The sequence below is a fragment of the Phasianus colchicus genome, unplaced genomic scaffold (genome assembly GCF_987193195.1).
Source record: "Phasianus colchicus unplaced genomic scaffold, bPhaCol1.hap1.1 HAP1_SCAFFOLD_73, whole genome shotgun sequence".
Taxonomy (NCBI): Eukaryota; Metazoa; Chordata; class Aves; order Galliformes; family Phasianidae; genus Phasianus; species Phasianus colchicus.
The window spans coordinates 45,459-69,034 of record NW_028325246.1 but is presented as its reverse complement, the minus strand read 5'-3'; the positions used below and the strand labels follow the sequence as shown (position 1 = coordinate 69,034).

At 46.3% G+C, this 23,576-nt stretch overlaps 3 protein-coding genes across 3 annotated transcripts; 2 read left to right on the top strand and 1 right to left on the bottom strand.

Annotated features, from left to right (window-relative positions):
* The first annotated feature begins 1,811 nt into the window (after window positions 1-1,811).
* LOC149911627 (olfactory receptor 14J1-like) lies at window positions 1,812-2,771 on the top strand. The gene has a single exon (XM_090133501.1). It carries the CDS (start codon window positions 1,812-1,814, stop codon window positions 2,769-2,771), a length of 960 nt encoding a protein of 319 aa, XP_089989627.1.
* Window positions 2,772-11,664: 8,893 nt separating this feature from the next.
* Window positions 11,665-12,279, bottom strand: LOC149911626 (olfactory receptor 14J1-like). Its single transcript, XM_090133500.1, has one exon. It carries the CDS (start codon window positions 12,277-12,279, stop codon window positions 11,665-11,667), a length of 615 nt encoding a protein of 204 aa, XP_089989626.1.
* Window positions 12,280-20,441: 8,162 nt separating this feature from the next.
* LOC149911625 (olfactory receptor 14J1-like) lies at window positions 20,442-21,401 on the top strand. Its single transcript, XM_090133537.1, has one exon. It carries the CDS (start codon window positions 20,442-20,444, stop codon window positions 21,399-21,401), a length of 960 nt encoding a protein of 319 aa, XP_089989663.1.
* The last annotated feature ends 2,175 nt before the right edge of the window (window positions 21,402-23,576 follow it).

Genomic DNA, 23,576 nt, shown 5'->3' with positions numbered 1-23,576 from the left:
AACTGTGCCCAGGAGCAGCTCCAGTGCAGCACGCAGCAGGGCTGGGGGCATGATCTGCAGGTGACAGGGACAGAAGAAGGAGACCTTACAGGCTGTGTGACACGTTAGGCTGCAAACTCACTAAAGGAGCATTGCTCACAGCCCTTGACAAGGTAAGACTCTCACTGAAGGTAATGCAGCTGCTTTTCCTGGAGGGATCACTAAATCTGGGACATCCCAGTACAGGTCAGGCTGCATAAACTGTTTCTTGATCATGGAAAAAGACCTGCTCCAGCTGAAAGCTTCTGTGCTGCAGCATCAGAGCACAGCCCTGAGGGCTGCGTGTCCCAGGACGGCTGCAGGCTGTGCAGCCGGGGCTGCAGCCGGGTGCCCAGGGCTGTCCTGCAGAGCAGGTCCCTGCTGTGCCCCAGGGGCTGTGTGCCAGAGCAGGGACTCTGCCGCCTGCCAGGCTCAGCACTCCGCACTCAGCACTCAGCCTGCCTGGGGAGCTGCCCAGGGCACTGTGGGGAGACGTGGGGGGGATGGAGCCCCCCGGCAGGGCAGGGCAGGGCAGGGCAGGGGCCTTCTGCTGCCACAGCTACTGCCTGGGGCAGGGGGATCACAGATAGAGTGCACCACAGGGCACTGCCAGGGACCTTTGTATAAGGATAACAAAAGCGGGAATTTTAGGCCAACTTTTCTCTCTCCTGCTTCTATGGAAGGGTAAATCATTTGTCAATTTTGAGCACATCAACTGATAATCCTGAAGTGCCAACACTTTCCTCATAGGAAACTCCCACCCAGAAACATCTCTGTCCTCATGATCATCATGTCCGATGCATGAATCACCTCCTGTGCAGACAGAGCTCCAGAGAGCAGAGCAGAGCATCTCCCTAGGCACATGTCCATCACCCTCTGCAGTCCACAGGGCCTGAAAGTGACTGCCTCGGACTGTGGGCAACGCAGTCTGTGAGGCTGGGAAGGAGTTAGCTTTGCCTTATTTGAGATGCCATCTCCCTGATGTGTCCTTCATAACTGTGAACTGGCCTTAAGGATGCAAATCTTTCCTATAGCCTGGAGAGCCAAGACCAGGGGTGAAGCAGAGAAGGGCTATGTGCAAGGAAATGCTGTGTTGTTGATGAAATGACTGGTAGGAATCCTTTGCAAGAGTGTGATGATGAAACCTTGCTCAGATCCCTGGAGAAACGGTGAATATTTGTTATGGGCAGTGCATTCTTGTTCTCTCAGCAGGATCTGGCTTCTTTATATGTAACACAGAAGTGCAATCATCTTCCATCTTCAAAATTTACAAACTCAAAGCAGTTGGAAGCAAGTCCAACCACCTCCCCTTACCCTGCAGTAAGCAGAGGTGAATCCCTTTGCCTCTCAACTTTCACTCACAGCCTTCTATGCTGAGTGCAGCAGAAGTGCTCAGGATTTCTTATTTAGGCAAAAACTCCTTGGGCATCATGAGTACGATGAGTATTTGTATGAAAAAAAAAAACAAAAAACCTAACATTAAAACTTCTATTTGCTTCCCACACATTTCTGGCATAAATTGTGCAGATGCTAAAAAGTACTTCTGCATTAGAAGTGATTTCATCTGACGCATTCTGGAAAGAAAATCTGTCCCCACAACACCACTACATTCCCATGTACCCACAGGGACAAAACTGCTTCCTTCAGAGACAAAGGGCAGAATAACTCCTGGCAAACTCAACCTCATGAAATGTATCCCAAATCACAGAGCTGAATGCACACTTTCCACACAGAAATTCATTGTCACTGAATTTTGTACTTCTTGGACAGATCTCCATGCCCAGAAGTTCCACATGCCCAACAGCAGCTCCATCAGTGAGTTCCTCCTGCTGGTGTTGGCAGACACGCGGCAGCTGCAGCTCCTGCACTTCGGGCTCTTGCTGGGCATCTACTTGGCTGCCCTCCTGGGCAACGGCCTCATCAGCACAGCTGTAGCCTTCGACTCCCATCTGCACACCCCCATGTACTTCTTCCTCCTCAACCTCGCCCTCCTCGACCTGGGCTGCATCTCCACCACTCTCCCCAAAGCCATGGCCAATGCCCTCTGGGGCACTAGGCACATCTCCTATGCTGGATGTGCTACACAGACCTTTCTGTTTGTCTTCCTGATATCGGCAGAGTATTGCATTCTCACCATCATGTCTTATGACCGCTATGTTGCCATCTGCAAGCCCCTGCACTACGGGACCTTGATGGACAGCAGAGCTTGTGCCAGCATGGCAGCAGCTGCCTGGGGCACTGGGGTTCTATACGCTGGGATGCAAACTACAAATACATTTTCACTGCCTCTCTGTCATAAGAATGTTTTGGACCAGTTCTTCTGTGAAATCCCTCAGATCCTCAAGCTTTCCTGCTCACGCTTCTTCCTGAGGAAACTAGGGCTTCTTGTGTTTGGTATTTTTGTGCTATTTTGGTGCTTTCTTTTCATTGTTGTGTCCTATGTGCAGATCTTCCGGGCCGTGCTGAGGATGCCCTCTGAGCAGGGACGGCACAAAGCCTTCTCCACATGCCTCCCTCACCTGGCTGTGGTCTCCCTCTTTGTCAGCACTGCCACATTTGCCTATCTGAAGCCCTCGACTCTATCATCCCCATCCCTGGACCTGGTGGTGTCATTTCTGTACTCAGTGGTGCCTCCAGCAGTGAATCCTCTCATTTACAGCATGAGGAACCAGGTGCTCAAGAATGCAGTGAGGAAAATGATGTCATGGTCACATTTCAGCAGGCATAAACTTCACATCTGTCTCAACAAATGACTACCAGTGTGTCCCATAACACACCTATATTAAGTTTCTTACAGATTATAATACATATTTATGTTAATAGCTTCATTTTTCTTTGCTGTTCATAAATATATGTGTGTGTGTAATTATCATTAATGGTTATCATGTTCCTATACATATGTTTGGCTTCCTTATACTTGTACTGAGGCATCACCCTGCTCTCTTTCTCCTGGAGCCCATAGGAACTCTGGGTCAGTGCTGACATTCTCACAGCCTCTGTGTTCCATCTCCATATCTGCAGGCAAATGAGATGCAAGGACCATGGGGCTGATATAGGTTTGATTAGCAAACGGGATCAAAGTATTAGTAAAAGGATCAATATATTACATTAGCAAATAGAATCAGTGTGTGCTCATATTAAATCTTCACAGTTTAGTTTTGATTGGTGTGTGAACAGCCCTGTTTTTATCAACAATCCTGTTTCACAGAAGCACTGAAATCACTTTTTTTGCCTCCACCTGGTGCAAGGACTTGTTCTTGAGTTTGGTATGAACTGTTCGCAGTTATACTGCACCAAGACAGAAAGTTGCTGATTGTGGCAAATCTAGCAGTGGAAATTTGCCAAACTGGGGGAAAAGAGCTAAAAGGTGAGCCAAGGTATACTGTGATGAAGAGGAAGATGAGCTAAAGAGGAGGAAGTATGTGTTGTGAGAAGGAAGACATGATATGAGGGGCTGTGTTGGGGGCACATCTCTGTACCACTGCACGAATGCTGCCCCACAAAGTGCCTGCACTGAGCTGCCGGGGGCTACGTGTGGGGCGGTGGGGCCAGGCTGTCCTGCAGAGGGGTAGGCACACGGAGCCTCATGCTGCAGGGCTGGGATCCCAAAATCACCCTAGAACTCAGCACCCAGCTGTGCTGTGCTCACCTTGCCAGGCTCCCAGGTGCCCCCTGTGCTCCTCTGTCACTGTCCCTCCTCAAAAGGATGGGGGAGAAAACACATCTCAACAATTCCTGGTTTGAGGCATAAAAGTGCTTTATTTTTCCCTTGCTTAAAACCCAATGACAATAAGTTGTGAGTGTTAGTAGCTACATATCAAATGCAGGCTTTTTTTTTTTTTTTTTTTTTTCCCCTTTCTTTTTTTTCCTGCATACTTTGGAACAGGTATTGCATTCAGCGTCCCTTTCACCTTAATATATTATTGGCAACGACACCTAACCCACAACACATTTGACTGATATTCTATTTTATTTTATGGCTTATCTTCCTCTCTGACCGTGAAATACCCCGGGATATGCAGCTCTTCTTCTCTTCTGAGAACCAGGTATCTTCAAAGTTGCCGGTCCAGTGAACTGGAATATTAGCTCTTTAATTACCCGTGCTTTACACGACATTATGATGTATAATACCAATAACAGAAGCATAAAACCGTGAAATGGATGCAGCTAACAGGTTGTGATCAACGGTTCTGGGTCACGGTGGAGGTGGTCACAAGCAGTGTCCCTCAAGGATCCGTCTTGGCACTGCTGCTCTTCATCATCTTCATCAGCAACGTAGATGATGGCATCAAGTGCACCCCCTTCAGGTTTGCCGATGACACCAAGCTGAGCAGTGCAGTTGATCCATTGGAGGGAAGGAAAGCCATCCAGAGGGACCTGGACAGGCTGGAGAAGTGGCCCCATGTGAAACTAATGAGGTTCATCAAGGCCAAGCACAAGGTGATGAACTCGGCCCAGGACAATCCCAGGTGTTTATACAAACTGGGGGAGGATCTCCTTGAGAGCAGCCCTGTGGAGAAGGACTTGGGAGTCCTGGTGGATGAGAAGCTGGACATGAGCCAGCAGTGTGCACTTGCAGCCCGGAAGGCCAACTGTGTGCTGGGCTGCATGAAAAAAGGGGTGGCCAGCAGGGAGAAGGAGGTGATTGTCCCCCTCTACTCGGCTCTTGTGAGGCCCCATCTGCAGTACTGCGTCCAGCCTGGGGCCCCCAGTACAGAAAGGACGTGGAGCTCCAGAGGAGTGGGTCCAGAGGAGGGCCACTAAGGTAATCAGAGTGCTGGGGCATCTCTCCTACGCGGAAAGGTTGAGGGAGCTGGGTGAGTAAGCCTGAAGAAAAGTTGGAGTAAACCTGAAGTGTGTGTACACTGGGAGTGGAGTGTGTGTGATCCTGAAGTAACTGAGTAAACATGAAATCAAGTGTGAGAAAAACCATATTGTGAATGCACCCAGTGCAGAGTGTGAGAAAACCAGAACTAAAGTGTGAGTAATCACAAAGAAGAATGTGAGTAAATCCAAAGAAAAGCATGAGAAAACTTGGATGAAAGTTTTGGATGAAAACTGGAGTAAATTGTGAGTAAACCCAGAAAAAATAGTGTGAGTCAAACCAGAAAAACGGTGAGTAAAACCCGAACTAAAATGTAAATATATACTGTGAATGGTTTGAGTAAACCCAGAGTAAAGTTTGAACTTTGCAACACTTGAAGAAAAGTTTGAGTAAGCCTGGAGTAGAGTGTGAGAAAAATGCAATAAAGTGTGAGTAAACCTGCATGAAAGTGTGAGTAGACCAGGAGTGAAGTGCAAGTAAAGCCCGGAGTAAAGAGTCAGTAAAAGTTGTAAATTTGGGGTAAACACTGAGTAAAGTGTGAATAAACCTTAAGTAAAGTGTCAGAAAAAAAAACAGAGTAAAGCGTAAAACCTAGAGTCAAGTCTGCGTAAACCTGAAATAAAGTGTGAGAAAACATAGAGTGTGAGCAAACCCAGTTTAAAGTGTGAGTAAAACCCAAAGTCAGAGAAAACATAGAGTAAAGAGTGAGTAAAATCCAGAGTAGAGAGTGAGTAAAATCTGCAGAAAGGTAAGAGAAAACCCTTTACAAATTGAGAGTAAACCTGAGGTAGTGTGCACAAAAGCCAGAGTGGAAGGTAAGACCCATGTAGAAGTGTCAGTAACCTGCAGTAAAGTGTAAGTAAACTCAGAATAAAGTGTGAGAAAGACCTGGTGTAAAGTGTGATAAAGACCTGTTGGTAAAATCTGGAGAAATTTTGAGTAAATCCAGAGTAAAGTATGAGTAAAATTGAAGAAAAGTTCAAGTAAGCCTTGAGTAAAATGTGAATAAAAGATAAAAATGTGTGAATAAAACCGGAGTAAAGTGTGAGTAAACTCGGTGTAAAGTGTGCGGTAACACAAAGTAAGGTGTGAGTAAACATGGTGTAAACTGTGAGTAAAAACCAGAGTAGATATGAGTAAACCTGAGTAGGCTGTGAGTACACCCAGAGTAGAATGTGAATAAAATTCGGTGTAGCGTGTGTGTAGAACCTGGATTAAATTGAGGGAAAACCTAGAGTAAAACGTGAGTAAATCTTGGAGTAAAGTCTAAAAAAAGCCTAGATGTAACTGTATAAAACTGGGAGTAATGAGTGAGGCAAACACAGCAAATTAAGAGAAAACTCGATGTGAATTGAGAATGTGAGAAACACGCTCAGGATAAAAAGTTCTCATCAGGCAAAGATGTTTGGGAAGGGCATTTTATTCATTAATGCAGTGATGGGTGCACACCCCCTATTGACAAGGGAGAAATTGCACAACTACCAGTGTAATTCTTTCTGTTATGTACCAAGGATCTGACACAGGTATAGCCTCTCCTGGCACTCCAGGTATACTCAAACTTTAATTCAAGTTTTCTCACACTTTCACTCCTTTTTTACTCCTTTTTTAGTCCTTTTTTTCTCACTCCTTGTTTATTCTTACTTTTCTCCAGGTTTTACTCACACCATACTCCAGGTGTACTCTCACCTTCGTGTTTTACTTACAATTCACTCCAGGTTTACTCTTACTCACTTACTAGATGTGCCCAGACTTTATTCAGGGTTTTACTTGCAACTTCCTCTGGTTTTTACTCACTTTTTATTCAAGTCTTACTCACACATTACTCTGGCTTTACTCTTACTTTTCTCCCAGCTTACACTGGGATCACTCACACTTTAACCTGGGATCACTCACTGTTCACTCCAAATTTACTCACACTTTATTTCGGGTTTATTCAGATCTTACTCAGGTTTTACTCACTCTCTATTCCAGTTGTGCTCACAATCTAATCCAGGATTACTCACACTTTTCTTCTGCTAATTTCAGACCTTACTCAGGGTTTACTCACTCTCTACTTTGTGTCTACTCTGGGTTTTACTCATACTTTACTACAGGTAATCTCAAACATTACTCCGGGTTTAACCTTAGTTTTCTCCTGGTTTTACTCACGTTTTACACCGGCTTTACAAACACTTAACACCTGGTTTAACTCTCACTTTACTCCGGGTTTACTCTTACTCTACTCCATGTGGACTCCCCTCTTACTACTGGTTTACTGCAACTGTGCTCAAGGTTTACTCTCACTTTACTCGTGGTTCACTCTTTTCTCTGGTTTTTACTCACACCACTCCTGTTTCACTAACACTTTACAATGGTTTACTCACACTTTTCATCAGGTTTACGCAAACCTTACTCAGAGCTTATTCATTCTCTACATCAGGTGAACTCACAATTTACTCTGTATCTTCACACAGTTTACCCCACATTTACTATCACCTTACTCTGGGTTTACTTATACTTTACTTTGGGTTGTCTCACACATTTCTCCATCTTTACCCTTACTTTTTCTCCTGGTTTTACTCACACTTTGAACCAGGTTAATGGACACTTTATCTTAGGTTTACCTTCCCTTTACTCCGGGTTTACTCTTACTCTACTCAGGTTGTACTGACACCTTTCTGTTGGTTTTGCTCACCCCTTACTTCTGGTTTTACTTACACTTTACTCTGGATTTTACTCACACTTTACTCAAGTTTTTCTCTCGCTTAACTCGTGGTTTACTATGTCTTTTCTTCAGGTTTCACTTACACTTGACTCCAGGTTCACTCACAAGTAACTCTGGGTTTAATCACACTTTACTTTGGGTTTATTCAGACCTTACTCAGGGTTTACTCTCTCTCTACTCCAGGTCTACTCACATTTTACTTTGGGTTTACATACAGTTTACTCCAAGTTTACTTACACTTTACTCCAGGTTTACTCACAATTTTCCCCAGGTTACCACATTCTCTTGCTTTACCCTGTCTTTTCTGTGGCTTTTACTCACACTTTACCCTGGGATCAGGGTACTTGACTCCAGGTTCACTCACAATTGAAATCAGTCCTACTCAAACCTTACTCAAGGTTCACTCACTCTACTCCTGGTGCATTCAAACTTCAGGTTTACTCACACTTTACTCTTGCTGGACTTACATTTTACTTTGTGTCTTCCCACACTTTACTCAGGATTGTAGTTCCAACTTATTATGGGTTCTACTCACACTTTACTCTGGGTTTACTCTTTCTCTGGGTTTACTCACACTTTTCTCCAGGTTTGCTCATATTTTATTCCAGGTTTATTCACACTTTGTTTTTACTGACACTTGCACTGGTATTACTCACACTGGCTTTTTATCTGGCTTTTACTCACATTTTACTCCAGGTTTACTCATTCTTCAAGCTTACTCAAAATTTACTCTAGGTTTACTCACACTTTACTCCTGCTTTTTCTCACCCTGTACCAAAGTTTTACTCACACTCGTTTTACTCAGGGTTTACTCACATTTTAGACAACATTTACTCACACTTTTCTCTGGGTTTACACATACTTTAGTCTGGTTTTTGTCTCAGTTAACTCCATGTCTTCCCACATTTTACTCCGGTTCCACCCACACTTCACTCCTTGTTTACACACACTTCACTACACATTTACTCCTACTCTACACTGGGTGTACTCATGCCTTACTCCAGGGTTTACCCACACTTCCCTCCAGGTTTAATCTGTACTATGGGTTTTACTATCACTTTACTCTGAGTTTACTCACACTTTTCTCCTGCCGTTACTCACCCTTTACCCCAGGTTTAATTAATTGTAGAAAATAATTTAAGTCAAAAGTTTTTTGCCTTCATAGTGTTGAATTGGCAGCTGCAGATTTGACTTTGCTTAGCCAAGTTTTCGCTGCCAGTAACATGCTTTTCTACAGCATCATTTTCTACAGGCAATTAGCACTGACAGTCATTCTCTCATTTTTCGCAATAACGATGCTAACTATCCTATCTCTGGAATGCAAGGTTGCAGGCTCAGACAGTAAAACCACAAATTAATGAAGAAGTAGCAGATTGGTGAATGGAGTTGTGGTCGATGAGATGACCAACCAGAAGCAGCCAAGCGTCCTCCATCCTAACCCAAGCTTAAGAAAGTAACACAATGACTTTCATCGCAAAGACGGTATGTGTAAAATAACTGAGACTCAGGGTTGAGGGGGGGTATCAATCATTTTTGGGAGTCAGTGTAATAAACCAGCCTATTTGTGGACATCTAATGCATATGTAAGCAGCCTGCTCTTTAAGTATGTGCATTTCTTGCCCTCCAGTATGCAGGCTAGGTGGCAATATCCCCTCTGCATCTGGCGTGCATGCAGCCCTGATTAAACACACCTGCTTTAGAACTACTCAGTGGTTATAGAGTTTGATTTCCTCACATCAGTTCCATTCCCCAGTTCAGCCCTTGTCAGCCTTCCTCAAGTGCATCTGGTCCCACCGCCTTCCCGTCAAACTGAAGAGATCACCGCTCTGCCAGTCCCAAAATGGGACCCCGGGAGAAGAACCCTTCTGCACGGCGGGGGGAGGCTGCGGCCCTGAGTCCCAGGCCCTGGACTCAGGTCACTTCCCCACTGCTCTCCAATCTCGGCCCAGCGCGGCTCCTCGGGGCAGAGAGGGAAGCAACCCTTCAAATCCATCTCACATATCTCTCCACAGAGATAAGGATGTGATGTGGGATCATGCCAAAGGACTTTCAACAGTCCAGCTAGATTTTTGTACCGGTCTGTGTAACTGATGTACTGTCAAAGCATCCACATTATCATTCTGACCGTAAAGAACCACAGCATTTAATGAAGCTTTGGGAAAGCACTCATTTCTCATTTATATCCTTAAAATATTGAGCTAAACAAAGCATTGTGAATCTCAGGACAGTGGTTGTGTTATAGTAAAACACATCTTTTTACAGCACACACAAAGAAATTGTTCGTAAGATTGATTCTTTGCTTACAAGTGGCACCTGATAGATGCGTGTGTTTCTGTAACGTAGCAACCTTTACTTTGGGATCCAGAGAGCTGTTATTGGAATGGTCCAGAGTTCTGCAAATGACCAAAGCATTCAGAAGTGAATCATTACCTGAACTGCACTGACACAACAGACTGGGTCTGACAGCAAGAACAGAAATAACTAAGGGGTACACGGGGTTACTTTAGGGAATTATTGGTAAATATTAGGGGAAAAGAAAGAAAGAAAGAAAGAAAGAAAGAAAGAAAGAAAGAAAGAAAGAAAGAAAGAAAGAAAGAAAGAAAGAAAGAAAGAAAGAAAGAAAGAAAGAAAGAAAGAAAGAAAGAAAGAGAAGAGAAAAGAAGAAAAGAAAAGAAAAGAAAAGAAAAGAAAAGAAAAGAAAAGAAAAGAAAAGAAAAGAAAAGAAAAGAAAAGAAAAGAAAAGAAAAGAAAAGAAAAGAAAAGAAAAGAAAAGAAAAGAAAAGAAAAGAAAAGAAAAGAAAAGAAAAAGAAAGCTCAGGATGTGAGAGGACAGAGAAATACAAAAGTGGCATATCATTTTAATTAGAGTAAGTAGGTAAAGGAACAAGAGGGATGTGAAATCCTAACTGACTGTGAGCAGATTTCTGTGTTGGAAATCATTTAAATTATATAAACAATTAGTCATGTGTTGTGGGTTACGTATGGTTTCAAATAATATATTAAGGTGGAAAGGACGCTAAATGCAATAGCTGTTCCAAAGTGTGCAGAAAACATTGCATTTGATATGTAGCCATTAATACACACAATTTGTTCTCATGGGTTTTAAGCAAGGAAAGAATAAAGCACCTTTTCCCTCAAACCAGGAATTGTTGAATTCTGTTTTCTCTCCCATCCTGTAGGGGAGGGGCAGTGACAGAGCAGCATAGGAGGCACCTGGGAGCCAGGCAAGGTGAGCACAGCACAGCTGGGCGCTGAGTTCCAGGCTGATTTTGGGGTCCCAGCCCTGCAGCAGGAGGCTCCGTGTGCCTTCCCCTCTGCAGGACAGCCCGGCCCCATCACCCCACAGGCAGCCCGTGGCAGCTCAGTGCAGGCACTGTGTGGCAGCATGCGTGCAGTGGTACATAGATGTGCCCCCAGCACAGCCCCTGATACCGCACGTCCTCCTTCTCACAGCACCTACTTCCTCCCCTTTAGTTCATCTTCCTCTTCATCATGGTGCACCCTGGCTCACCTTTTAGCTCCTTTCCCCCAGTTTGGCAAATTTCCATTGCTTGTTTTGCACAATCAGCAGCTTTCTGTCTTGGTGCACTATAACTGCCAACAGTTCATACCAAACTCAAGAACAAGTCCTTGCACCTGGCGGAGGCAAACAAATGTGATTGCAGTGCTTCTGTGAAACAGAAGTGATAAAAACAGGGCTGTTCACACACGAAGCAAAGCTAAACTGGTAACATTTAAGATGAGTACACACTGATTCGTTCTGCTAATGTAATATATTGATCCTTATACTAATACATTGATCCTTTTGCTAATCCAGCCCATATCATGACCACTGAACCTGCTGGCCTCTCATTTGCCTGCAGATACAGAGATGGAACACAGAGGCTGTGAGAGAGTCAGCACTGACCCCGAGTTCCTGTGGGCTCCAGGAGAAAGAAAGCAGGATGATGCCTCAGAGAAGTGATTGGAATCCAAACACATGTTTAGGAACACAATAACCACTAATGATAATTACGCATATATATGAACAGCAAAGAAAAATGTATCTATTAATATAATTAAATATTTTAAACATTAAAAAAAAATAACATAGGTGTGTTAGGGGACAGACTGGGAATCATTTGTTATGACAGAGGATAAATTTATCCCCACTGAAATGTGACCGTGACATCATTTTCCTCACTGCATCCCTGAGCTCCTGGTTCTTCATGCTGTAGACGAGGGGGTTCACTGCTGGAGGCACCACCGAGTACAGAAATGACACTACCAGGTCCAGGGATGGGGAGGAGAGGGAGGCAGGCCTCAGATGGGCAAAAAAAGCAGTGCTGAGAAACAGGGAGACCACGGCCAGGTGAGGGAGGCACTTGGAGAAGGCTTTGTGCCGTCCCTGCTCAGAGGGCATCCTCAGCACGGCCCTGAAGATCTGCACATAGGACAAAACAATGAATACAAAGCACCCAGATGCTAAAGAGGCACTGATCACAAGAAGACAAATTTCTTTGAGGTAGGACTGTGAGCAGGAGAGCTTGAGAAACTGGGGGATTTCACAGAAGAACTGATCCACTGCACTGCCTTGGCAAAGAGGCAGTGAAAATGTATTGGCAGTGTGCAGCAGGGAATTAAGGACCCCAGTGCCCCAGGCAGCTGCTGCCATGGTGGCACAAGCTCTGCTGTCCATCAAGGTCCCATAGTGCAGGGGCTTGCAGATGGCAACGTAGCGGTCATACGACATGATGGTGAGAATGCAATATTCTGCTGAGATGAAGAAGAGAAAGAAAAAAAGACCTGAGCAGCGCATCCAGCATAGGAAATGTGCCTGATGTCCCAGAGGGCATTGGCCATGGCTTTGGGGAGAGTGGTGGAGATGCAGCCCAGGTCGAGGAGGGCGAGGTTGAGGAGGAAGAAGTCCATGGGGGTGTGCAGGCAGTGGTGGCAGGCTACGCCTGTGCTGATGAGGCCATTGCCCAGGAGGGCAGCCAGGTAGATGCCCAGCAAGAGCCAGAAGTGCAGGAGCTGCAGCTGCCGCGTGTCTGCCAACGCCAGCAGGAGGAACTCGCTGATGGAGCTGCTGTTGGGCATCTGCAGTTCCTGGGCCTGGAGTCCTGTTCACAGTGCAGAAAATAATGACAAGTCAAGACCATTCACACAGAAACTCTTCCCACCATTATATAGAAGTTTTTCTATGTGTATGGAAAATGTTCATTTATCTCCATAGCATGAGTTTATTTTAATGAGCTTTACTGCACCTTAAGAAGTAGAAGCTGAAAGAGCTCTTACTTTCCTCTCATTCCCTAATCATATCCAGGATATTTTACTCTTACAAGTGATTTCCATGTCTCATGTCTTTACCCCTTCTGCACTCAGAGTGCCCATCCCAAACTCTATGCACTTCACTTTCTGTTAGAGAAAGCTGCCTGTTTTCAGGATAAGTGCTTTATACATGTCTGCAGAGAATTACGATAATTTCAGCTGGTGCTGTCCTTTGGGAGAAAAGAGGCTGAAAGCACATGGGGAGGTTGTTCATATAACTGCAGACTGAGAAACAGATAGTTTAAGATTCTCAGAGATGTGTTCATATTTCACAACTCCTTTCAGAATTCTGTGTCCAACTCATTATCTTTCCCTAAGGACAGGTATGGGAAAATCCCTGTCTTGTCTCTCCTCTTGCAAAGTGCCCTTGGAAACTCTCTGGGATGCAAAGAAGCCGTGATCCCGTTGCCCCAGGCAGCAGCTGTGGCAGCAGAAGGCCCCTGCCCAGCCCTGCCCTTCTGGGGGGCTCCTTCCCCCACACATCACCCCGCAGCGCCCTGGGCAGCTCCCTTGGCAGGTTGAATGCTGAGTGCTCAGTGCTCAGTGCTGAGCCTGGCAGGCAGCAGAGTCCCTGCCCTGGCACACAGCCCCTGAGGCACAGCAGGGACCTGCTCTGCAGGACAGCCCTGGGCACCCGGCTGCAGCCCCTGGGCTGTGCTCTGATCCTGCAGCATGGAAACCCTCAGCTGGAGCAGTTCTTTATCCATAATAAAGAAACAGTTTATGCAGCCTGAGCTGCACTGGGATGTCCCAAATTTAGTGATCCCTGCAGGAAAAGCCTCTTCATTTGCTGCAGCCAGAGACTTACCTTGTCAAGGGCTGTGAGAAATGCTTCTTCCGTGAGCACACAGTCTGCTAATGTGCCACACAGCGTGTAAGCTCTCTTTCTTCTCTCCTCTCTCTGTTACCTGCAGATCATGCCCCTAACCTTGCTTGGCTGTGCTGTGCAGAGGAGTTGTTCCTCTGCAGTGCTGCCCACTTGTATGAGATCCCTGTGTCCCAGGAGCCTGGCCCAGCTCAGCAGCACAGGATGGGATTTCCTTCTCTCCATGGAGACCTCCATTGGTCTCCAGAGATGACATCTCCTCAGGGACAGCAGGGTCATCACTGCAGAACGTCCTACACAGTCAGCTCAGTTAATTACCACATGTCCACTGGATTCCACAAGCATGGTTGTTCCTAGAAAAAGATGTTTGACCATGAGAGAAGCAAATGCCAAATCTGGAAACAGCCGCTAAAAAGCTCTAAGTCATAACATTACAGAATCATAGAACGGCATAGTGTGGAGGAGACTTGAAAAATCACCTAGTTCTAGCCCCCCAGCCATGGAAAGGGTTGCCATCTACCAGAACAGGCTGCCCAGGATCCCAACCAACCTGACCTTGAATGCCTGCAGGTATGGGCCTCCACAACTACTCTTGGCAACATTTTCCAGTGCCTGTGTGTAAAAAATGCCTTTCCAATATCAAACCTTAGTCACCCCTTTTTATTTTAAAGCCATTTCCATATGTCCTGTTAATATCAGACCCTCTCATCCTAACCCTAGAGTTATTCATCTCATCCGCTGATGGAAAACCTGAGGCTGAAATGGGATCAGTTCCTCACAGAACCGTGAGAGCAGGGAGTCCTCTTAGCTGAGTTCAGATGTACACAGTGAGGTGTCTGTGTGTGAGCCCCTCATCTGAATCCTTGCTCTTTATTTAACAGGGACTGCACTGCTCACACATAGACACTCAGGGATGACCAAGGTGCCTGGAGTGATCCTAGCTGTGTGCTCGTGCTTGTAAACTGTGGTGGAAAATCTGTGAGACAGACAGCTCCTTCCTGAGCATCAGCTGAGGGCCAGAAGGGAGGTATTCTTGGCCATCCTAAATGCCACCACAGCCCTGTGCTTGGGGCACCCACTGTGCCTTTTGCACCTGTCCCCATGGAGCATGTTGTGTTATTTTGCTGACCAAATGGATGCTCACAAAAGAACAGACAGACCTTCCTCTCTGCTCCATCTGTGGCATAGTCTGGAGTTGAAGGCATTACAAAGCTATGAAACATCTACATTATTTCACTCATGACTCCTTATTAGTTTGCTCTGAGCTCTCATGTGGATGGCATCAGAAGTAGTTTAGGGTAATGTCAGATCCCATACAGAGAAAGATGGCAAACATTGTCCTTATTTTAAACATGAGGAAGTAAGAGGACATCAGTAATTACAGAACTGTCATTCTCACTTCAGTGCCTGGTAAATTTATGGAGAAAATGGTGCTAAGAGTTACTTAAAAACACCTGAAGGATAATTCTCTCGTTGGTCACACCCAACACAAGCTCATGAGGGGAAGGTCCTGTTTAACTTAATGTCCCTTTATGACAGCATCACCCACTGAGTTGACCAAGAGAAACCAGTTGAGGTTATCCTTTAAGATTTCAATAGAGTATAGAGAGAATAGTTTGACTATTTCTCACAGTATCCTTCTGGGCAAAATGTTCTGCACAGGGCTACACAGAAACATAATTTGATGGATAAGCCGCTGGAGAATGGGTCAGAACATAAAGAACATAAAGGACATACAACTATGGGATACTATCTAAAGGAGGGCACTAGAACTGAGTGATCTGAAGTTCAAAGTTTCATTGGGATTGACTGCTTGTTCAGACTGGGCCATTCCCACATCCCACATCCTGGCATGAGACACACTGCTCATATGGGATTTGGGCCTCACGGTATCCCTGCACCCCATGCAGAGTGGCAGCTGCTGTCCCACAGTCTTCCATGTGACATCAGACAAACCTCCATCCCACTGCCCCAGGAAGGGCCCTGAGCCAGCAGGAGGGACACGATCTCCCTGCCAAGGCTCTGGGGATCAGGCCTTGGCCTTTCTGCTTCAGAAGACAAAGGAGGCTTTGCTCAGCATCACAGCCGCCATCCCAGTGCCTTGGTCTGCCTGCAATCATGGCTTCCAATTATCTGCTCTAACAAGTCCCTGGGGAAGCTGGCTTGTGAATGGTCCTCAGTGGGGCCCATTAATACTCCAGGAAACTTCACTGTTCCTTCAGACTTTGTCTTCTTGAGCACTTCATGCAATCTTCTCTGTGCACTGGAGGTTGATGGACTCAGCAGCAAATGCTCCCTGGGACCCATTACAACCTGAAGAGCCTTCCTGTGCCTTGTGCCTTCCTGTCATCTTCTTCAGGTGTTCAGAACTTGTGCAGCAAACTGGACAGGTATCGGGAGAGAGTTAAAATTTGAAGAGAATGATGGGTATTTATGAAGACTATTTATTTATTTATTTATAGTTGGGTTTAAACAAGAAGATGAAGCAGCACTTTGTAAATGATATTGATCCAGGATGTCCCCTAACGACCTTTGCCTCGTCACTGTGTGGACAAATGTCCTCTGCAGCTACCCCACCCCATTTCTACTCCCATTGGCCCCATGGGACTTGCATCAGTTTTCCTCACATCACTTTTCTCCTCTGCAGTCACCTGCTCAGTGCTAAACCTTGTTTGCACCATCTCCCACTGGCTTTCCTCAGAGAACCAGCTGCACATGGGTAATGAAAGATTTCTCTCTCTCTCTCTTTTTTTTTTTTTTTTTCCCAATAATTGTAAACATGATGCAATTGAACGAACTGTAGAGCAATGTAATCAACTGCATGCCTTGTCCAAGCCACACCTAATGAGGTTTGTCTTGGGAATATTTGTGCAAGAAATATGTTAGGCAGAGATAGGAAGGCATAGATAGAATCACAGTTAAGGAGTTGATCAAGGAGTCCATCAGACTTTGCAGAAATGTTGCAAGTTCCAATAATCTCCCTGAAGTTCACAGATCAGCCAGATAGTTGGGAGGTATCTGAGTGAACAAAGAGCAAGGGAAGGAAAAGATTGTAGAGCAGTGGGAAGAGCATGTGTCCAGATGGCCTGCTGAAAACTTGTCCTGAATCATGGTCATTGATTTAGGAGAGCTGGAGACAGCTGGAGGATGAGGGACATCAAATACACAGCAGGGTAGAGCAGCGGTGGACGCTGGGCATTGGTCACAGGGCATTGGCACTGGCACCAATTCCTCAGAGAACCAGCTGCACATGGGCAATGAAAGATTTCTCTTTTTTCCAACAAACAGAATTCCTTCATGATGAACAATGAAACACAGTCTGTGTCCCCGTATCTGAAGGCATGTGTTTCCTGCTAACACAGTTCTGCAAAATGTTGTTCTTTTTTGAATAAAATAGAAAGGACACAAAATCCCCTAGAACTCTTGAATTTTCAACTTAAAAAAAAAAACAGATCTCATGAGTATTTCAGAACTTGAGAGGTGTGTTAACTCATTTTCACTGATTTCCATCTTGGTCTTCAATCCATCCAATTCAATTCAATTCAATTCAATTTAGTTCAATTGCTTCAGTTTTATTGACAGGAACATCTTTCAGACTTACAGCTTCAAAAATAAGAGAAAATCCATCTCTGCTTTGAACAGAGCCTGGCACTCCCCAGAATTTCCCTGCTGAGAATTGTCCATGGCAGCTCTCAGTGTTTCCACTAATTGAGTCACACTGTGGTACTGAGATCTTCTCACGTTCTCAGACCTTGTTTTAGAAGGTCACATGCAGCACAGGAGGCTTCACGCCCTTCATGCCAGGTAGCATGCCCCATTTCACTGTGAGCTCACATTCACCCTAGATTTCCTTTTGTTGTGTATATATTTCTAAAAGCCCTTCTGTCTTTGATATGCCTGGGCAGGTTCAACTCTGTGTGAGCTTTAGACTTTCTAAACTAATCTCAGCAGGTACACTAGGACAAACACTCTGCATTGCTCCCAGCTGACCACTTCTTGTTTCCAATTCCTATATCTGCATTCTTTCTGTACTGGGCACCACAGACACTTGAAGAAGCCAAGGTGTGCTCTCCTGAAACCCAAGGTGTGAACTTGACTTTTGCCCTCCCTTCAGACTCCACAGCTCCACCATCCCATGGCCACTGCAGACCAGGTTCACTTGGACCTTCAAATTCTCCACCAGCCCTTCCTTGCCAGTGAGTATGAGATGCAGCAGAGCACCTCTCCTCTTTGGTTTCTCTAAGGCTTGGTGAACAAACTGTCAGCTGTGCTCTCCAGGGATATCCTGGATCTTGTATGCCCTGCTGTGCTGTCCCTGCAGCAGATACTGCAGTGGAAAAGGCCCCCAAAGGGGACAAGGGCCTGAAACATCAGGCTCCTATCTGTCTGCATTGGGCACCTTCCACTTCCTCCTCATGATCAGGAAGCCAGGAACAGACACTGTTGGTCTCCTCTATTTGCCATTGCCATTCACTCTCACCTGGCTGCTCTGCCATCCCAAGGAAGAGCTCAGGGCACACCCACAGAGGGCAGTTGCTCTTTTTTGTCTCCTCTCCCATCTATCATGAAGACTCATGCTACAGTCCAGTTGTGTTCCTGTGATCCAAACAAGAGCTCAGGCCTGCAAGTGTACAAAGCTATGTAGCCCAGCACATACTGGTGTTCTCATCAGTGTAAAATCACATAAGAAAACATCCTATTCAGGAGGCATTATTGGATTCAGTGCATCCATGGTATCTATGAAGGTGGCACATAATCATTGGACCCATTATGGGTAGCTAAGTTATCCAAGCAGCATGGATACTCCTGGACATGTCTTTCCTGAAGGCCCTGTGCTGCATTTGCAGCTGCATGTGAGTGTGCTGGACAGCCCAGGGAACTGGCATGACACTAGGCTGCTTCTGATGTCATTCACATGAGAGCACATAGAAAACTGAGGCTTCTTCAGACGAAGAACAAAGATGTGCGTCAGCTCTGTAGTGCCTTGAGCTCCAGAATAGGCAACAGATGGAGAACAGAGGAAGATCTGCCTCTTCTTTTGTGAGCTCATCCATTTAGTCAGCTGAATAACTCTGCCTGCTCCACGGAGATGAGTAAAAAAGACATACTCCAGTGCCCTAAACGCAGTGGTCTGTTGTCATTTAGGATGGCCAAGAATAGCTCTAACCCCTCTCTGGCCCTCAGCTGATGCTCAGGAAGGAGGTGTCTATCTCAGGGATTTCCCACACACTTCACAAGCACTAGCACACATCCAGGAGCATCGCAGGCACCTTGGTCATCACCCAGGGTCTGTGTGTGAGCAACTGACTCTCCACTGGAGGACCAAGGACTCAGAGCAGGAGCTCACATGCAGGCAACTCCTTGTGCACATCTGAACTGAACCAGAGAAATCCCAAACCCATTTCCACCATAGAGTTTCCATCTAGGGATGAGATGCCAGCACTACCTCAGCTGGATCACTGCCCTGCCCAGGGCAAGTCCACCCCTCCCTGTCCTTGCCTGTGTGCACTTTTTGATACAGCAACACTCACTGAAGGGCTAACCGTATGTCTGGAATTGGTCCTTGTCCAGTGGGCATTTGGTGGTTAATGCAGCAGATTTCAGAGTACAATCATGACACTGCTGTCTTTTAGGAGCTGTTGGCCACAGAGACCCAGGGACATCTCAGGAGAGATCATCGGGAGGATAGAAATCACATCCTCTGCTGCTGAGCTGGTCTGGGCTCCTGGGACACAGGGAGCTCCTACAAGTGGGCAGTGCTGCAGAGACACAGCTCTGACTAAGAGCAGCTCCCGTGTACTCTGCATCAGTACTAGCAGCATGTTCTGAGGTGACATGAAGATAGAAGAGAAAGGAGAGAGGGATTACAGGATGTGTGGGGTGTGAGCAGGCTGCGACCTCACTGCAGGAGCATTGCTTTCAGCCATTGACACAGTAAGTCTCTCACCATAGGTAATGCAAACACTTTTCCAAGAGGGATCACCAAATCTGGCACATCCCAGTGCAGATCAGGCTGCATACACTCTATGTTTCTTTATCATAGAATAAGAGCTGTTCCAGATGAGGTCTTCCCTGCTGCAGCAGGGAATGAATGTTAGGTTTCCTTTGCAATACATGTGCTGATGAGGCACTGCTGAAGTATGTTGAGAAATGATGAATATTCCGTGATGGGCAGTGGATTCCTCTGCTCTCAGCTGGGTCTGCCTTCTTTTCACAGTGTTCTGGGAGTGTAATCCATCTCCCTCTTCAAAACTGACAAGCTCAGAACAATTAGAAACAAGCCCAACCAGCTGCCCTTTCTCCACACTAAGCAGACATGAATCCTTTTGCCTCTCAGGTCTCATAGGCATTCATACTGAGTACAGCAGAAGTGCTCCGAATTTCTCAATTCAGCAAACCCTCCATGGACACACTGAGTGAGAGGATGGAGTGCAGAAAAAACTATCACTGCAACTTCCATTTGTAACCCACATATTTCTGGCTTTGAGTCCACAGATGCTGACAAGCACTTCTCTATTAGAATTTACTTCATGTGATACATTTTGGAAAGAAAACCTTTCCCTACACGACCACATTTCCCTGTCCCTATGGGGACAAGACTGCTTCCTGGAGAGAAAAAGTGCAGAAGCCCTCAAGACAAACTCAACGTCAAGAAATGTGGCTCACATAACTGGGGTTAACTGAAAATTTTCCACACTGAAATCTCTGTCTTTAACTTTTGTACTCCTTGGACAGGTTCTTGTGGCAAGAGGCAGCAGATGCCCAACAGCAGCTCCATCAGCGAGTTCCTCCTGCTGACGTTGGCAGACACGCGGCAGCTGCAGCTCCTGCACTTCTGGCTCTTGCTGGGCATCTACCTGGCTGCCCTCCTGGGCAACGGCCTCATCAGCACAGCCGTAGCCTGCCACCACCGCCTGCACACCCCCATGGACTTCTTCCTCCTCAACCTCGCCCTCCTCGACCTGGGCTGCATCTCCACCACTCTCCCCAAAGCCATGGCCAATGCCCTCTGGGGCACCAGGCACATCTCCTATGCTGGATGTGCTGCTCAGGTCTTTTTCTTTTTGTTTTTGTTTTCAGCAGGGTATTGCATTCTCACCATCATGTCCTATGACCGCTACGTTGCCATCTGCAAGCCCCTGCACTACGGGACCTTGATGGACAGCAGAGCTTGTGCCACCATGGCAGCAGCTGCCTGGGGCACTGGGGTTCTTTTTGCTCTGCTGCACACTGCCAATTCATTTTCACTGCCTCTCTGCCAAGGCAGTGTAGTGGATCAGTTCTTCTGTGAAATCCCCCAGATCCTCAAGCTCTCCTGCTCAGAATCAGACTACCTCAGGGAAATTGGACTTACTGTCCTTAGTGTTCTTGCCTTTTTTGGTTGTTTTATATGCATTGTTGTGTCCTATGTGCAGATCTTCAGGGCTTTGCTGAGGATGCCCTCTGAGCAGGGACGGCACAAAGCCTTCTCCACGTGCCTCCCTCACCTGGCCGTGGTCTCCCTCTTTCTCAGCACTGATTTTTTTGCCTACCTGAAGTCACCCTCTCTGTTGTCCCTTTCACTGAACCTGGTGGTGTCATTTCTATACTCAGTGGTGCCTCCAACACTGAACCCCCACATCTACAGCATGAGGAACCAGGAGCTCAAGGATGCAGTGAGGAAAATGATGTCATGGACAAATTCCATCTATGGCAAACAGGCTCAGACTCTAATGTGAATGATACAAATTGTTTTTTACAGGTTCTCACATCACTTATATACACTCACAAGTTTCCTTTTTTACCTTTCCTATCAGCCTTTACAACTTTCCCATTTGCCTTTTCATGTTGACAATGTATTCCACAAACATTCCTTTTCCGTGCAGACAGGCAGTAACCCAATCAGAGCTGTGCACCATTCCTTTTACTTTTCTTCTAGATATATCCTGTGTTCTCAGCCTTGCTTTCTCATGCTGCTTGTCTTGCTCCACCACTTCTGCTCTAAATAGTCTATCTTGTATTCCCACATCCACCAGGGATAAACTTCTCATCTGTCTCTACAAATAATTCTAAGTCTGTCCAGTAACAGGCCTACATTATGATTTTTAATGTTTATAATATTTATTTATATTAATAGATACGTTTTTCTCTGCTGTTCGTGTGTGTGTGTGTGAGTATCAGTAGTGGTTATCATGGTCCTATACAAGTGTTTGGCTTCCTTCCACTTGTACTGAGGCATCACCGTGCTCTCTTTCTCCTGGAGCCCATATGAACTCTGGGTCAGTGCTGACTCTACCACAGCCTCTGTGTTATCTTTCTGTATCTGTAGGCAAATAAGATGCCAGCAGGCACTGTGGAGGCAGTGGGGATGCAGCAGACCCAGGACAGGAGGCTGAAGGAAGATTCCTCAGGCATACCTGTGCACACACAGTGCCTTTGGAAATGTTCCATTGTCATTCCAAGCATTTTGCACACCCGCAGACTCTCAGGGAGAGGATTTATCAGCACTCATCCCTGTCGACCTGGGTCTGCTGCCCACTCTGATCAGCATGGCCAGCACAGTGTCATCATCAGATCAGATCAGAGGAGGGATGGAGTCTGATGGGAGTTGATGTGCTCATAAAATCTCCCTGAAGAATCAAGTACGACCAGGACCCCATGACCTTGCTGCTGTTGCTCAGTCTCTGTCCCAGGCAGAAGTCCTTGTGACAGTCTCCCAACCCTCAAGCTGGCCATTACCCCAAAGTCAACCGTGGTACAAGATGAGTGTGCTGGGGGACAGATGGAACATCAGAGTCTGGTTGTGACCATTCAAAGGGTAATCCCTCTGCTCAGTCCATGCAAGGACGTCAGCCTCTGAGAGCCCACAAGAGGAGGGAGCTGGCAGAGGTGATCCTGGAGCCCTGGAGACCACCCCATGCCTGTGGGGCCATGAAGCAGGGTGCCTCAGGGCACAGATCCAGCAAAGCTTCCTGTTGTGTGAACAGAAAGGAGACACTGCCCAAGGAAGCTAGCAGCAGATCCAGACCTCATGCCAGTGATTTCCAGCAGCACTTTTCACTGTAATCTGCTGAGGGCTGAGGGCTGAAATGGGACCATTCCACATTCTCCCTGGGTTCAGTGCCTTCACTGGGGAGTGGGCAGCCTGGCCGCACCCTCTCCCAGCCCAGAGCTCAACGGAGCTCAGAACAGGGATGGCTGTGAGCTGTATAGGATATGTTGGAGCTGGGCAGGGAACAGCCTGTGGGGGAGGCTGCTGGAGCAGAAGGTCAGTGCATGCTGACAGGGGCTATGCTGGGGGCACATCTCTGTACCACTGCACGCATGCTGCCCCACACAGTGCCTGCACTGAGCTCCCTGTGGGGCGGTGGGGGAGGGCTATTCTGCAGAGGGGAAGGCATATGGAGCCTCATGCTGCGGGGCTGGGACCCCAAAATCACCCTGGAACTCAGCACCCAGCTGCGCTGTGCTCACCTTGCCTGGCTCCCAGGTGCCCCTCCTCAACAGGACAGGGGAGAAAACACAACTCAACAATTCCTGGGTTGAGGGAAAAGGTGCTTTCTTCTTTCCTTGCTTAAAACCCAGTGACAATAAACTGTGAGTGTTTATGGCTACATATCAAATGCAGGCTTTTTCCTGCAAACTTTGGAACAGCTGATGAATTCAGCGTCCCTTTCACCTTAATATATTAATTGAAACAACGCCTAACCCACAACACATTTGACTAATAGTTTACATAATTTAAATCATTTCCAAGACAGAAATCTGCTCACAGTCAGTTAGGATTTCACATCCTTCATATTCCTTACCTATTTACTGTAATTAAAGTGATTTGCTGTGTTTGTATTTCAGTTTTGTTCTCTCACCTTGTTTGAAGGGTGAGAAAAGGGCCCCACAGTAAAAGAGTAGAAGGT